General features: G+C 47.5%; 1 protein-coding gene across 1 annotated transcript in view; it reads left to right on the top strand.

Moving 5' to 3' along the window:
* ITGA9 (integrin subunit alpha 9) overlaps positions 1 to 17,032 on the top strand; it is a 296,559-nt gene that overhangs the window by 260,903 nt on the left and 18,624 nt on the right. The window contains exons 24-26 of the mRNA XM_054595411.1: positions 5,104 to 5,229; positions 7,136 to 7,255; positions 10,786 to 10,887. Of these exons, the coding sequence (XP_054451386.1) occupies positions 5,104 to 5,229; positions 7,136 to 7,255; positions 10,786 to 10,887 (348 nt within the window). The remainder of the gene's footprint in view (positions 1 to 5,103; positions 5,230 to 7,135; positions 7,256 to 10,785; positions 10,888 to 17,032) is intronic.

Raw genomic sequence — 17,032 nt, 5'->3', positions numbered from 1 at the left:
CAGGGCTGACCTGGAACCTGCCACCAAGCGATGTCCGCATTCTCCTGGGGCTCCCAACAATTTCCCGAGTCACCGTTACCTCTTGGTTTCAACTTGCACAATGTTTTCTCTGGGTTTGGGGCAGGGGAAGGCGCGGAACCGAATGCCAATGGAAAACACTCAATCGCTGCCTTCGCCAAATTCAGCCTTGACACTGTGTCCTGCATCCTCTTGTCCTTTTTTGTGTGTTTGGTGAAGTCCTTTTACTGACATTCCAACAGACATGGACAGCTTCCAGCGGCCAGAGGTTGTAGAAGATAAGCAGCCATGTCGTGGGAAGTACTTGGGCTCACGTAGGGTGGAAAAGCGATGAGAAGTGAGTGGGCAGAGGGGAGCAGCGGGCACTGGCCACAAAGTCCTCGGCCAGTCAGGAAAGTGAAGCTGTCATACATTAGCACTGTGAGGCTTGGGTTATCTGCAAAGAAGAGGAAAACATTACTTCTTGAATCTGAGCGAAGAGGGTGGTTAGAACCAAGTTGTGTGTTGGGCGGTGGGGGGGGCGCAGTCAGCAGTTGCTTATCTATTTAATGTGAGATTAGGTGACCCCATGCTCTCACTAAAATGCACAGATAGTCCTCAAAGTGTGGAATTCGCAACTGAGGCGTCCCTTGGGGACCACACAGGCCACCGTCCTCATTTTACACATGAGGAAACTGAGGCCCAAGAGATGTGAATTGGCACAGCTGTTAGCAGGCAGAGCCAGGGCTGGGGTCCAGAGCCACCAAAGCCATCTGTGCCACAGGATTCCTTCACTGGTGTCCCTTAGGCCAACAACCAATCACGTGCCCTTGGACAAGTCACGGAATGTGGGGCGTCTGGTTCCTTATCTGACAGCCGAGGCCATGAAACCACATGACCTCGGAGCCTCCCGGACAGCAGGCACCTTCATCTCCCACGGTCTAAGCAAGAGTCTTTTTTTCTGCCACAGCAGCAGAACAGGGTCACGATGGAGGACTCAGACTCCTAGGCTTCTAGACTACTGGTTCTTTCCTTTTGACCAAGGTCAAGGTCAAAAGCCATTCCTTCCTGTCCAAAGGAAGGAATGGCTTCCCTCCACCCCCACCCCTTTGTGACTTCCGCCCCAGCCCCATCCTCATTCTCCACATCTGAGAGGCAGAAAGGTGGTGACAAGCAGGTCTCTGGAGCTAGATGGCTTGCCTTCCAATCCAGCTCTGCCACCTGCCGCTGGGGGACCTGTGGCAGTCATGTGGCCTCCCCTTGCCTCTCATTTTCTCTGTGTGTAAAAAGGGGGTCATAATAGCCCTCCCCTCGCGGGAACGAGGACTGGCTGAGTTAATTTGTGTGAAGCACTCGGAGCCGGGCACACAGTGAGGGCTGCACAAGTGTTGGGCGTTACTGTGCCTGTCGCACGCATGTATATCTAACACACCTGGGAAAACGCTTCCCTTTGATGACCCGGGCCAGCGATTGGGTTGCTCAGTTTCTGCTGAGGGAACATCCACAACAGGATGAGCTGGCCTGAATTGGACCCGTGCAGCACCAAGCAACCTTCCATCTCCCTTTAAAAGAGGACCACCCTGAGCCTCCCAGAAAAAACATCGCCTTCCCGATTGAAATGGTTCCCATGTAACCACAATTGGGAGCACAACTGGCTGAGATTTTCATTCACCACAAACTCAGCCTCCACTTCCCTTCTCCAGATTCCACGGGGGCCGATCAAATGTCACATCGATCACATCAGGTCACCATCATCACCCTGTTCACAGGCCACCCCAGAGACTCCGGCACAGGGTGGGAGGCATGGGTGAGAAGGAAAATGAAGCCCTGGGCCGGGTCGCTGCCCTGCCGCCTCGGGGTGAGGCTTCGGTGGTTTCTCACCGCCTTGCGCTGCTGTTCCCAGCTCCCTGCCTCTGTGCCGGGGTCATGTGGGGATGGCGGCGGCAGGCCTCACCCCCAAAGCATGCTAGTGAGACTGATTTGGGACTCTGCTCCCACACTTTCTGTCCTGGCCTAGAAACCCAAAGTGCCTGTTTGCAGAGCCAGGAGGAGCTCTACCGTCATCCCTGATTTTCATTAGGATGAGGCACCCAGCAAGACTGAGAGGTTCTGTTTTTCTAAACCCAGACCAAATGTGCGCAGGCGGCCAGGCCTAATCACCTCCGCAGAGGACCGGGCGCTGCAGGGCTGCAGAAGGACCATTTTCGAGCGGCCTCCCCGCAAATGTCCACTCCCAAAGACAAATGGGAAAGTGGGGACCCCTCTGCTTCAGAGTGAAAAGTGATTAAACTAAGAACATGAGCACACATTCAAATTCTCAAATGCTCAATGAGCAAAATGTTTTCCATCTGCAATGTGCTGTATGTGCCTGAAGAGAGACCAGCCCCCAAATAGTCCAGACCCCGACTAATGAGGTAAACTTAAACTTTTTTGGCCAACTTAACAGAAATCAGAACTGTGGTTGCCTTTGAGATGAGAGATGGGAATTGACTTTGGAAAGGGGCCAGAGGGAACTTTCTGGAGTGACGGACATGTCCTGTACCTTCATTGTGGTGGTAGTTAGGCGGGCAGTTTCATTTGTCAAAATTCATCAGACTGAATCTTAAGGCCTGTGCACTTTAGCGACTCTACATTTTCATCTCAATAAAAAGTGATAATAATGATTAAATAATATCTGCTCACATTTAATCTAATCAGGTACGTGCACGCAACCATCCCCCCCATCTGTGGTTTTACTTTCCACGGCTTCAGTTACCCATGGTCAGCATGGTCTGAAATAGTAAATGGAAACATTCAGGAATAAACAATTCGTGTGTTTTAAATTGCACATGGCTCTGAATAGTGTGACGAATCCTTGAGCCGTACAGCTCCCTCCCGCTAGGGACATGAGTCTCCCCTTTGTCCGGCGTCTCCACACTATATGTTACTTGCCTGTTAGTCACTGGTTGCCATCTGGGTTATCAGAATCACTGTCCTGATGCCGCAGGGCTTGTGTTCAATAACCTCCCCAAAACGCAAGAGTAGTGAGTGATGCTGGCAATTCGGACAAGCCAAAGAGAAGCGAGACAGGGCTTCCTTTAGTGAAAAGGTACGTGCATATAGGAAACAATGTCATATATAGTGTTATCCACAGCTTCCGGCATCCACTGGGGGTCTTGGAACATATCCCCCATGGATCAAGAGGGACTACCATACTTAAAATGATATAAAAGTAATATATTAATTTATATTCCTCTTCCCATTCACACATTTCACAAAATGATTTTATGCGAGTGTATATCTTTCAAGATCAATATATATTATTACTAAGCCACGTTTTAGTCAACAGTTTTCCAGAGCACAGCATCTTCAATTTGTCCAATTTATTTGAAACATAGAACATTTTGAATCCACGTTTGATGCTGAAATTTTATTGAAAGACACAAATACCCGTTAGTACAATATGGCAGCAATTACATTCCTTATTTGCCTGATAAGGAACAGTCCTCACTACATAAGCAACTGATATTTTGCTTTCTGAAATGACCTAAAATACTTGTCACAATTTACAACAATTGTTCCCTGGGAATAATCCCCAAATATGTATTAAATCTCATTGCTTCCTTCCCATTAATTCTCTCTAGTGACCTCTGAGAACATCCAAACCAACTGACTGAGACCATTTCAGGCTGGTATATCTTCCCAGATTTTGTGGTTCAAATAGAGTAATTGAGAAAACACCACATTAGGAGGTACTTTTCAAGAATAGTAAGCCGCAAACTGAGAGCGTTATAAAGGCAACACTCTTTTCTAATCATCAATTTGGGGAAATATATCTTTACCTTATTTTCAGGCATATACTACATACTAAATCCTGACACATATGTTCAGACCAAAGATAAACTAGAGATTAATTTAGCAAATTCTGGGTGTCTTGTTTTATAGTTCATCATTAAAAGATTAACATAGCTAGCTTAAGTTAGAAGTTTCTTTATGTAAAAATTTTAAACTAAACCTACCTAGGAATGAGAAGTTGAATTTTTTTTTCCCCAAAAAATGCAAACTGTACACTGTATCTCAGTCAAGGACATTAAAGATAGCAGAGGTTAAACAGATGCTTCTGGTTGGAAATGGAATAGTAAAAACAATTCTAAGTTACAAATAACTAACGATTAACTTTGAAACTTCACCTTACGTCATGTTTAAGTCTTCAGCTTCAGCCAGTGTGATATGATAATATATGAAGATTTTTTTTAACAATTCTTCAATGTAGGCATTAAAGATAATATTCTTAAAGAAATCAGCATGGAAGAATCTACACCGTTATTTTCAGTTTCTTTTGATTTTAATGTCGCTGTTGCTGAGCACCGCTGCTATTGCTGTCAGAAGCAAAACCAGATAACTCACCAAGACTCACTGGTTGTATAATCTGCTGTATGGCTGCCCAACCTTTCTTCTTCTTTTTTTTTTTTTTTTTTTTTTTTTTTTTTGCTTTTTTGTAGCAGAACCCTGGTTTTAAATGACACTATATGTGGTTGAGTCTCCAGTTGGAGCAGAGCCAGGGCCTAGAGCCATCCTGTGGGCTGCCCCTTCTCTCTCAGAAGACTGTGAAGGGTTTTGTAGCACTCTCGGGGTTCCATGGAACACAGTTTGAAAACCACTGGCAGGGGACCGTGCATAAAGGTCAGGTCTCAGAAGACCTGCATCCAAAACCTGCACTTTGAACTCAGTGATGGTTGGCCAGTGACTTAACCTAAGTCTCGTTTTCCTCATCTGGACAAAGAGCATGAATGCTTATCCCATAGAGTTGTGAAGATGCTTGTAAATGTGCTTTGGAAACCATGAAGCGTAGGTTTATTTTGTTGCCTAAGTATTACTGTTTCCTGGACACACCTCAGCAGCATGCTACATGCCATCTTATCTGAATTACTTAAGGACTGAGGATCCACATTTTCTATAGTTTGGCCATGTTGCTGCTACTACTTCTGCCTTTCCGCTTGTCAGCCATTTTTGTCCCCTGGAGAATGAACAAGTGGGCTTGACCGCCAGCACCTATACAATAAAAGATTCCATGCTCACGATCCACTCTTGGGTGGACAACCCTGATGGATTTCTTTTCATTTTCAGGTGGGTCAAGAGAAGGGAAACTGTTCCTTCCAGAAGAACCCAACCCCCTGCATCATCCCTCAAGAACAAGAAAATATCTTCCATACTATATTTGCTTTTTTCACCAAGTCTGGAAGAAAAGTCTTGGTAAGAATTTGCTTTCTGGTTGGGTCACCATGGGTGGTCCTCACTAGGAAGGCAAGTCTGAGATGAGAGGCCAGTTTTCTATTTGGCGTTTATTATTTCCCAAATCTGGTTTTAATCAGTTGGCTTAGAAAGTCACAAGAACTGTGGTCAGCTCCTACTTTTCAGCCGGAGGTTTCAATCAAAGTGTTAAATTGACATTTCAAGTTCCATTGCCTGGCAAAGGGAAAACCTTTGCAACCCACAGAGCACAAAGGAGTAAAACATTTCTCCAATAAATGGGAGTCTCATCAAGAGTGATGCTTCTTGTACAACCACTTTGGGAAACTGCCAGGCAGTATCTATTAAAACTAAAGATATTTGTACCCTATGACCCAGGAATTCCACTCCCTGGTATATCCCCAAGAGAAATGAGGATTTGTGCCCACCAAAAGACATGGGCAAGAATCACAGTCATTATAGACAAAAGCTGGGACAATTCAAATATCCATCAGTTGTTATAAACAGTTGTGGTGTAGCCACACACTGGAATATAATAGAGCAATAGAAAACTGCTACACGCAACAACATGAATAAATCTCCTAGACATAATATTTGGATGGCAGAGCTACAGACAAAAGGATAAATACTGTATTTGTACTGAAATACAGTATTTCACTTATATGAAGTTTAGAAATGGCAAAACTGTCAATATTGATGGAGGTCAGGATAGTGGTCAGGTTTTGGAGGAATATCAACAGGAAGGGACATGAGGGAACCTGCTGAGTCACTGTTCATGTTCTACATCTTAATCTGGGTATGAACATATGTAAAAATATATCAGGATGGACCCTTCAGATTTAATCTGTTCGCTGTATGTATGCCATATTCCGATGTTTTCTTTTTAATTGATTTGAGAGAGAGAGAAAGGTGAGGAGAGAGGAACATTAATTTGTTGTTCCACTCATTTATGCATCTGTTGGGTGATTCTTGTATGTGCCCTGAGTGGGGATCAAACCTGCAACCTTGGTGTATTAGGACAGCACTCTAATCAACGGAGCTACCTGGCCAGGGCTACCCCAGTTTTTTTTTAAGTGCAGTTACTGAAGGTTGACTCATGTTTTTCCAAAACCTCCTTTTCCCATATCTTTGGTTCCATCTCTTCAGCTTCTTATTCAACGTAGGTACATCTCATATGTAATTTTTTTTTAAGAAAAGGGCTGTTTGCCACTTGGAATGTTGGGGGGGGGTTTACTTACATAGTGCTGATGATACAATTATTATTAAAAGCTCTTAGAGTTGTTAGGTGTGGTGATATCTTTGTCCAATAGATAAGTTCTATATCGACCAAAAATTTTACCCCACATGTGAAGCATCATCAAGGAATGTGAATACATTTTGGATCCTACAATACAAAAGAGGATTCTTCTTTTGTAACTTAAATTTGAAGTATAAGTTTGTACTGGTAATTCATGTATTTTCTTGGTCCAACAGGTGGTTTCCTTTATTTCTGTGTTTTCTTGAGTCTTCTGACTCCTTAGTTCTCTAATCTGCCCTACCTGAAAAATGAGCATGGAAGTGTATTTGCCACTGCACAGGCAGAAATTACATAACGTAGGAAATACATCTTGTGTTTAGAACTCATAAGAAAAATGTTTTCAGAATACGTAAGTGTACTTCTTTTTGGAGACAATTATTTCTCCTTGCAAAATCCAGTTGCTTCACTTGAAGTCATAGTCTGCTGCCCACAGGGCGGGAAATCTCTCCACTGCCCTCTGGTGGCGAGAAGGAACAATTGCACCTTTTCGTGCAGTTCCTAGGCCCCAGATTTGTCTTAAGTCTCCAGAATAGAACTTTCTGTTCCATAAATTGCTGTGCATCTGTCTTTGTTCTTAATACCGCTTGTAAATTCTCTGATTGTTCTTTTCAGGACTGTGAAAAACCAGGAATCTCTTGCCTAACAATGCACTGTAACCTGAGTGCACTTGCTAAAGAAGAAAGTCGTACTATCGACATTTACATGCTGCTGAACACAGAAATACTGAAGAAGGTAAGTCCTGAGGAACTGCACCCTCGAGGTACATTTAAAAGCATTCAAATTGGTTTCTCATGAAACTCTGCCTGCCCCTTTTAAAACTTTCTTGGCCAGTGCCGCTGGGAATCCCATTGGAGGAGGCCAGGGAAGAATATGAGACCCTCGCTGTTCCACGTGTGGTCCGAGGACCGGCAACATCAGCCTCACCTGGGAGCTTGTGAGAAATGCAGAGTCTTGGACTCCACCCCAGACCTGCTGAATCAGCCCCTCCATTTTCACAAGCACTTCGGTTTGCACATTTCTCTCCAACGTTAGCTTGCATCAGAATCTCCTGGAGACCTTGTTAAAATGCAGGTTCCTGGGGGTGGAGTCTGAGATGCTGTCCTTCTGACATCCCAGGTGATGCCAATACTGCTGGTCTGGGAGCCGTGTTTTAGACAAGGAGTTGGCAAACTTTTTCTGTAAAAACAAACAGTAGTGTGTTTTGCAGACTTGGGGCCATGCGGCCTTGCCGCTGCTCCTCTCTGCCGTTGTGGAAGCAGCCACAGGCAACACTCAGACACATGCACGTGGCTTTGTTCCAATAAAACGTTCACAGAAACAGGCCAAGGGCCAGATTGGACCTATGGCTTACAGTTGGTGACCTTTCATTTAGATGACACCTTGTTTCAGAGGAGTCCAACTTTTGAACCTCAGGTCACTTTGCCATTATGTGGTTCATTTAAAAAAAAAAAAAAAAGACCTCAGTCAGTGAATCGGTGGTCCTTAAAAAAAAAATACAAATTCACTGCTGCATAAGAGCTGCCAAGTATGAAAGGCCACATCCAACAAGATGCTTTCAAAATAATCACATGTGAAGATAAAACTAAATATGCTTGTTAGCCACAGAGATTCTATTTATTTTCCTTTGGAAAAACTAAACGTGTCAGTCCGTATAAACCTGTCAGTGTGTGAATGAATATCCTTAGCAAAGTCGTTCCAATGTTATTTTTTAAGTTAGGCATGGCGGTCACATGCTGACCTGAGAAGTCACGGGCACTAGGGAATACGGGATGTTTTGCCCACTTTCCATGGAGAGCCGCGCTCAGTGCTGCTCTCTCCACATTCCTTGGGAGGGAAGCGGGTTTGGGGCACTTTGGGCTCACGCAACAGAGCTTCCTTGTTGTCCCTGTCCCTTGAAAAAGGACAGTGTCTTGACAAGACCAGGCATGAGTTAGAGCACCACTGACCATCCTACGGTTCCGGAAGGGAGTGGGAAGCCCCGCATCACAGCGCGTGCCGTCCCGGCGTGGGTCCCTGGGTTAGCTGAGGGACTGTGATTGTGTAGACTTACTCAGCCTGACTGTGTTCTTCACAGGTGGCCCTGGTGACAGTTTTATTCCCCACTGTCGACAGAGCCCTCACATTGGCACTGGTGGCGGGAAAGCACTCTGGTTCCTCCTACCCCCTGCACCCAGACGACTGCTTGATTGACTTGCAGGGCTTCATGCCCTCCTGGGGCGCAGCTCTGTGGCCTGATCGCCTGCATCTCCCTCTCTCTCAGCGATCAGTGGAGACCCTATGGAAAGGGACATGTCCTTTGCCAAGCAACATGTCCCACTGACTGCTGTCCCTGTGGGCCATCCAGTCCAGTCGGCACCCCAAGAGAGCAGAGCCGTGGGGTGTCTTAGGCGGGTGTTGGAGGGTCACTCTCCCTGAAAGTGCTTTTGCAGCAGAAACCAGCAGAAATTTCAGTCTGACTAAGAGGCCCGGTGGGGCCCCAGCTGCCCCCGGAGCTTGAAATGCCAAAAGCCAGTCCCCTGAAGCCAGCCCCAGCCTCCCTGGGGGGTGGAGAGGGAGGTGGCCCCGGGGCCCTCCTGCCACCCTCCAGCCTCCCTCCCGCCTCCCTAAGGATGTGGAGTGGCGCCAGCCTTGTGGTTTGCCTAGGCCTCCAGTGTGTTTACTTTCCTTTGACCTCAGGGTCTGGCCCTAGACAAGGGGATTTGTGGTTTTATTGTTTTGACCTTAACAAATTTTCATTTGAAATGTAGGATCTGATTTTTTTTTTTTTAAATTATCAGAGGATTTAGATTTCTTTGAACATGTTCTTCTGCTACCACCGAGGCCTGTGCTGTGGCAGGTTCCTCATCGGCTCGGCCTTGAACTTTGACAATTAGCATCATCATTATGGTTATTATTATTGTCATGATTAATACCTGAGATGATGATAATCGTTATCATCCCAGATTGAAAACATGGTATGTCCTTACACGTAAAACCGCACATTTATAAGACTACTAAAACCGGTACAAGATTGTTTGCGTACAAAATCATTCACTGCTTCATGGGAGCCAACTGGAGCAGCACCTTTGAGAAACCATTTTCCCAGAGCATTTAAAAGATGTTCTATTATTGTTTTAAAAAAGAACAATAATCAGTGCATGACGCCCAGGTGAAGTACACAAGGTGACGTCCTGTGCATCGTCCCAGGAAGGTCTTCAACCTCTTTGTCATTGATGAGCAAAGGGCCCCTCAGTACTGATTCCTATAAAGAGACTTCTTGACTTTCATTGTTGGCGTGGGTTTCACCAGAAGTGGCTCGTTGCTGGCGTCTGCCGTGTGCCCCCTTGCACAGCAGGCGAGCCGGGTAGATGTGGGTGGGTGCACCACAAGATACCTTGACGGCGGGGCCCCAGCCACCGATCCCCCAGCCACCGATCCCCCAACCGGTGGGATGCCGAATGCTCCAGTTGCCTGTCCTCTGTTTCCACGACGAAAGCCAGGCTGCCTCTCCGCTCCGTGGTTCATCCGTACCACTGGCCCAAGGTTCTGGCTCTTTCCTAAGCCGTATTTTGCCAGCCCCTGTCTTTTTCCACATTCCTCCTCCACCCCGGCCTTGGAGCCATTTTCTCGTTCTTCTGGATCGGTGGCTTTGACTCTGAGCCCACATGCAAGGCTTCTGACTGCGTCTGGCTGGTGGGCTCTTCCTGACTCTTGGAGGTGCCCACACCTGATCCATAAGCCAGATGCTTCCTGCTTTCTCGTGTCTCCATTGGGTACCCTCTTTCCATGTTAAATGGCTTTGAGCCCAAAACACTGTCACTTACGAGCAAGGAAAGAGTTAAAAGGGCCTGATGGGGAGGGTTGGAGGGTTGTGGTCAGGGGAGGAAGACGTTTGAGGATCTCACCAAATGCCCTCGATGGAATGCCAGGCCTGGGTTTGTTTTACACAATTAAACAGCTTGATTTACTCTCTACTCTTTGTGATTATGTCAATATCAATATCCAAATATCTGGCTCTTTCCACTTGAAAACCACAGCACACACGCTTGCATGTGTGGATGATTAGCAAAACCCCACAGTTTCTCAGCATCCACCGTGCTATGAAAGAATTCTCCAGAGAGAGACTGGAGCCCTCTGAGGTGGGTGCCTGGGATGGGGAGGTATCCACCTCAGTGCTACGGTTTTTGTCTCGTCCACGTGGAACCTTGGGATTTCAGTTCCGCCTGGTACTCAGCCGCTGTCACTGAAAGATCTTCCAGTGAGTCGTGTTGTTTCCTCCGCAGGACAGCTCATCTGTCATCCAGTTCATGACCCGTGCCAAGGTGAAGGTGGACCCCGCCCTGAGGGTGGTGGAGGTAGCCAGCGGGAACCCAGAGGAGATGATGGTGAGTCAGCCACCCCAGGGACGGCGCTTCTCAGAGGGGAGGGAATCTGGGTGACTCGGTGCCGGAATTTGAGGATAAAGATAGTTTCTGAGCCAAGATGTCGGCTTTGTGGGAGGCCCACGACCAGGCCTGCCTTGGCTCCGAGACCCCCATGGGGAACTTCTGCGGTCGGCTCGTGTTGTGATAGCATTGTTCTTCAGGATGCCATCGTGATGTGAAAGCTCCCTGCTATGTCCAGCCAAAGGGAAAACAGTCTGGAAGGACCCTTGACAGGGCTTGGATTTCCACTCTGAAGCCAAGGCTATTTTTATCTTCCTCAGACCTTTCCCCGAAACCTCATCTGCCTTTCCAATGAAATTGCTCCGTGGATAAACACTGGATAAAAACAAGTTGTTTGAATAACTTAAAGAGGTCACGGCCAAATTGCCAAGTCCTAGAACCTTCTCTTTCATTCTCCACCTACTCCCTGGTTTTCCATCAAGTGCAGTCGGCAGGCCGGCCTCAGAGGTATGGGAAGCTGCGGCGCCCAGGAGACTTGGTTGTAGCGAGGCTGGAAGAAAAGTGTGGCCGTGGGATTTTCCTGCCTTTTATTGGGGCGGAGAGGGGAAGCTCATCCTTTGACCCCCTCCCACTGAAATGCTAGGCAAAATGGAAAGGGGGACAGCAGCCTGTGACTGGCTGGGCCAATGAGCTCTGCAAGGAGGCTACCTTTCTGCATCTCCTTCCCTGGAATTTGTCTCAAAGGAGACGTTACCCTTTCTTAGAAGAGCCAGTATTGCTGTGACAAATTTACAGAAGGAACATGTGCATAAAGGTTATTTACTTACAAAAAAGACGGTTAATTTATTTTCTGATGACAATAGAGACACTATGTGTCTAAATGTTAGGAGAGGATTGGACCAAAGCCCGCTCTTCTAAGACCCTGGTTGGGGAGGTTCATGTAGAAAATAAGTCCCTGGAGACTCCAGTGAGCTCTCAGTCCTGCTCCTGGGGGCAGTGAGCAGGAGCCGAGGCCATCGGCTGGGCCAGAATGAACACTGTGGGAACCTGTGAACGGGCGAGGATGTCAAGGCGGCGCCAGGACCTGGCCACTCCAGGCTCAGTGCAGGGAAGGACGGTCAGATGGACGGCCTTCCTCCTCTCGTCACACTGAGAAAAGGCCAAACAGTCGTTTTACTCATAGGAGCTGATGGGGATGACACGGGACTCCTTCGTTACCAACAGCCAGTTTTCCTGGCAGGTCAAATGTTTCAAGTTGGTCTTGGCCTTTCGGGGCCATTTCACTGCCAGGTCAGGCCTTCACCTGGGAAGTGAAGGAGAATGTCGTCATAACTCCGGTTGGAAAGATTTATAGACTGAAATGCATGCCCAACATGAGAGGCTTGGTATGTTCTGCAGACCACAGTGTTCCCAGTCAAGAGCTAATGGAAGTAATTAACAGGTTTCCTACAGGTAGTATCCCTTGTCTAGATTTTTTGTTAAAAAAAAATCTATCATGGAGAACACTGTCCTTGATTAGGACACTGAGCTGTGTGTGGGATCCAGGAAGATATTACTTAACTTCACATTGTTGGCTACTGAGTCATCTGTACGCCCCCAAAATACTACTTCCATTCATTACTGTTCCATTTTGAGCACTGTGGTAATATTTTCATTATCAAGAGTTCTTGGGAAGAAGCTCTCATTGCAACTGATTTTTTCGTCAGTCCTAAGAAAAACGCAGCACCCGTTGTCTCCCCGCAAAGCCCCCTTCTCCCTCCCTTTCCTGACTCGCCTTTTTTTCATCCATGAGCTCAGATGAAGTTCTATAATCTGTTCTCAACTTTTCGGGCAGAGAAAAGAAATATTTTCTGAGAGAGAAGGTTTGCCTTTTTAGAGCAAACACGTTCTTTCCTGTGTCACCCTTCTGAGCCCCTGGCTCTTTGTCAGCCGTGCCTCGGAGGGGACACTTCTGTTAAGGGTAGCCACCAAATTTAAATCAGGCAAAATGGCACGGGATTTTAGATTAGGCACCAAATTTTTACAGCCCGTGTACTTGCAGCTGGTTTGGAGGAGCGAGAGGGCGAGAAGAGGAAAACAGATTTTTAACCACATCAAATCTACATGGTGGTCAACCTAACCGATAGGGAAATCAAATAATTTCCCTGTGACTCCTTGTGTGTTTTATTTTGATGCCATGGAATAGGTAGTGTTTTACAGAGCATTTAGATGAATACCTAGAAATAGGTCTTGGGACATTGGCCTTGTTTATACGAAATAGATCTTGGGGTATTTCCCGGGTAGGGTGTTAGCATGGGTCCAAGACCAACCACACCGGGCTTACTTGGCTTGGTACAGATCCACACCTGAGAATCCCACCCTTGTTCCTTTTCGGGGAGAGTTGCCAAAAACTGAGGTTAGAAACCTCCCCAGGGCAAACCAAGAACCTACGGCATCAGCTCCTCCACCACAAGCTGCCACCCCCGCACTTTCTTCCCAGGCTGGAGGAGAAGCTTATATGAATTATGCAGCAAATCCATTTTCTTGATATTTTAAAGTAGCAGATTATACAAGAAACACATAAACCCACAGGTAAAGGAGTAAGTCATTGCTCTGTGCACTTTGTGCTCAAGTCCTTGTTCCACCATTTAAAAACCACCATATTGGAGCTAACTTTTCTGGTTGAGGAGCATAGGTGTTTTTTGCTTTGTTTTAAGAAATAATGTGCATGAATGAGCGGTGCTTCCTTGGTGATTTGATGGGGCAAGGGTTTGCCTTCAGCCGTGGTGCACGGGGACTTCCCTCACGTGTGACTCCCCTGCAGCCACTGGGTCCCACAGGAAGGCACTGAGCCGCCTGGGGTGAAAGGGCCTGGACCAACGCAAGGTCCTCGGCATGGAATACAAGTAATCACTTGTTTGAAAGGGTCTCTGTTAAAACTGCCCAGGAGCCCTTGGAGCACAGCCGGCTCCTTCAGAGGAACTGGTTCTTGTCGCCCCCGGCTGGGACTTTCCCTTCGCAGTCCACATCAGCTCCCAGAAGGAAGCCTCATGACCACAGCCACGCTTTCACTTCCAACTAACCTGCCCAGTCAAGCACTGTTTGATTGGGATGGGAAGTCCCAGCTACATTTTCCCTGGAGCCATTTTGGTTCAGTTCCCAGTCTTGGGGAAGTCAGCACTTCTGTGCATAGGGAGCACTGTGGGTTCAAGTGCATCTCCCTCGTGTCCTGATGTTGGACTGTGGGTATCAGGTCGGCTCAGTGACCCTCGGTCTCCTCATGGGAAAGCCGCCGTCTACTTCCCTCTCATTCTCTTCCCTACCATGGCCCCCCAACCAAAGACGTACGCCGCGGCATTTCAGCCAGAGGGCCACCGGCCTACATGGTGGGCAAAGGTGGCCCCCAGCGATGCCCATCGTAGTGCCTTTGTCATACTGCTTCTTGAAGCAGACTCTACAATTTTTATTGTCACCAAGTAGATTGTGACTTGTCCTTTACCATGTATGTGGTCCGTTGCAGTTAAAACCACATTCCATATCGCAAGAGAGTTTTTCCCCCTGAACATCCGGTTGCATTGAGATGTAGGATGAAGAAGAGGGTCATTGGAGGGTTGCCACCCCCGATCCTGTACCATCCTCAAAAGATGATAGGTGGTCTGCCTGTCCTCACCCACCACCCCCGCGTGTGAGAATTAAGCTATAACCATGAGGAATTGAGAAAAAGCCCAGCACAGTTTGCTACTACACAGGAGTCATATTTCCTAATGGTCACATTTGCTTATTCATTTGATGAGTATTTACTGAGGGCTTGCTAAGGGCCAGGCACTGTACTAGGCACTGGGGACGCAATAGGGAACAGTAGACAGGGCCCCTGCCCTCCCAGAGCTGACTGAGGTCATGGCAGACAGTAACGAAGAAAGCAACAAAGGTTGTATTTTATTTTTTTAATTGAGAGAAAAAGAGAGAGAAACATCAATTTGTTTAGGCATTCATTGATTGATTACTGTATGTGCCCTGACCAGGAATCGAACCCACAACTTTACCATAACAGGACAACGCTCTAACCAACTGAACTATCCAGCCAGGGCCACAGGGGTTTTATTTTAAGTTGAAGCTAGTGCTGTGGGAGTAACTTGCTTTGGATGGGAGTCTAGGAATGTATCTCCAAGGAAGCTGAGACCTAGAGAGCAAGAGGGAGGTGGCTTGCCCAGCATGGGGAAGTGTCCCTCCCAGTGGCGGTGGGGGGAAAGCTGTAAGAAGACACAAACACCTTGCCATATTCATGGCTGATAGACCAGTGGGGCAGGAGCCTGGCGAGCAGTGAAGACATCCATGATGGAAGACATAGGCAGGGTCCACGCCCTGCAACCCAAGGGGGCAGTTACAAGGGGAAGCCGTTGAACGCTTCTGGTTTGAGCAGGGAATGGCATGTTCCAATGTGAAGTCTTTAAATATCACAGGCTCCTGTGTGGACCATGGCTCGTTGGGCTGAAAAGCATAAATAAGGAAGCTAATTAGAAGGTTGTGACTGTCGCCTGGCAAAAGATGATGGTGGCAGAGAAAATAGAAATGGACAGAGAGATCTATGTGAGTGGAGGTGTGGCAATTTGTACTAGTCACTTGTAGGGAATATCTGTTAGGAGAGAACAGATAACGTCTTGAAGCAAAGCCCCTTGCCTGGTATACCCACCAGTGAGTTACTGGTGGCTCTCATTGCATAAAGAGATGACAAGGACAGGATGCACCATTTGATATGATTATCCCCTGTCACTCTTACATCACCCCTGTGAACTAGGCATTATTTCTCCCATTTTCTCTTGGGGAAACTGAGGTTCTAGGAGACAAGGAGACTACCAGCCTGAGGAGCTACAGCTTGCCAGTGGAAGAGCCAGGACTGGTCCCCGGGTCCGCCCACTTGCAAATCCTCCAGGTCTTCCTTAATCCTTCATTCCCCTGGCCTGTGCTGTCCCGTCGCCCTGCGCCCACACACAGCAGGAGCTCCATTCCGAGCAGGAGGTAGGAGGCACCGTCCTGGGCGGTAAACAGCTGGTCCTTTGTCACAGGACTGACCCTTGGTTCTGGTAGCCTCAGAAGCACATCATGTTCAGACTTAGATGTTTGTTTATTCTGGAACCCTTCCCTTTGTGGCCAGGTCCCAAAGCAGATGCAACCTACTCATCAAGAAGAGGCTTAGGGGTCCTGCAGGGCCCTGGATAGCTTGAGGTAAATGTGCTGTATTCTCCCCCTCCCTGTGGAGAGGTTCTGAGGACTCTCAGGAGGAATGGACATAAAACCTCTCTGCAGTGTCTGGCACATAGTAAGTTCTTGACAAATGTGACCCATTAACAACAAAGAAATTAGCACCAGCCCAGTTTATTCCTGTACAAATTCTAACAGAGCAAGACATTTCTGGAACCCGGTACCCGGCAGGCGTGGGCATGATTGACTTCTCCGTTTATCACAGCCCAGACTTACAACATTGATCTTACCGAATGCACAGTTTGTGTTCTGTTCATTGATGCCGTCTCTGGAAGCCTCCCTGCTCCCCCAGGCTGATGGTGCTTTCTGAAGGCTGTGTTCTGAGAGCAATTTAAGACATGGTTCGGCTAAGAACATCTCTCCCAGCCCCTGTACCCCTCCCCTACACCCCCACTGGCTAGTAGGTGTAATCAGAAGCAGGTGAAAATGTCCTTTCATTGTCCCAGGTGCTCTTCTCTTTCCACTTTTCATTTTATGTAAATTCCCTCCCTCCGTCAGATGCGGATGCTGTTGACTGCAGAGAGCGGCTTGCTGTTATAATCGGCCTTTAGCCAGTCAGACCTCCCCTGGCCGGGGTGGTGGGAGGTACTGACTGAACTGTCCTCCCCAGCTGGAAGCCCTTCGTCCAGCTTGGGCCAGATGTACCCCATTGTGGTCATGTCCTCAGGCCTTATGGAGACCCGAGCATTTCCAGCTGTGACATTAGGCGCATTTGCAATGGTCAGAAAGTGGAAGCTTCCAGAAACACAGAAGTGAATTAAGCACTGTGGTTTAGGTTTGCCAGCTGCCTCAGACTGGAAGTTGGCTCCTGGCCGTTTCCTGACGCCAGCTTGCCAACTTCAGGTGCATTAAACTTCACAGCAGCAGGCAGGATGCCCGGTGTCTGGGCCGTGCCATCACCACCGGC

Source organism: Pteronotus mesoamericanus, unplaced genomic scaffold (assembly GCF_021234165.1).
Source record: "Pteronotus mesoamericanus isolate MK-2021 breed Mesoamerican mustached bat unplaced genomic scaffold, CSHL_Meso_final scaffold_54, whole genome shotgun sequence".
Lineage (NCBI taxonomy): Eukaryota > Metazoa > Chordata > Mammalia > Chiroptera > Mormoopidae > Pteronotus > Pteronotus mesoamericanus.
The sequence above is the reverse complement of the archived record's forward strand: the minus strand, read 5'-3'. Positions and strand labels throughout refer to the sequence as shown.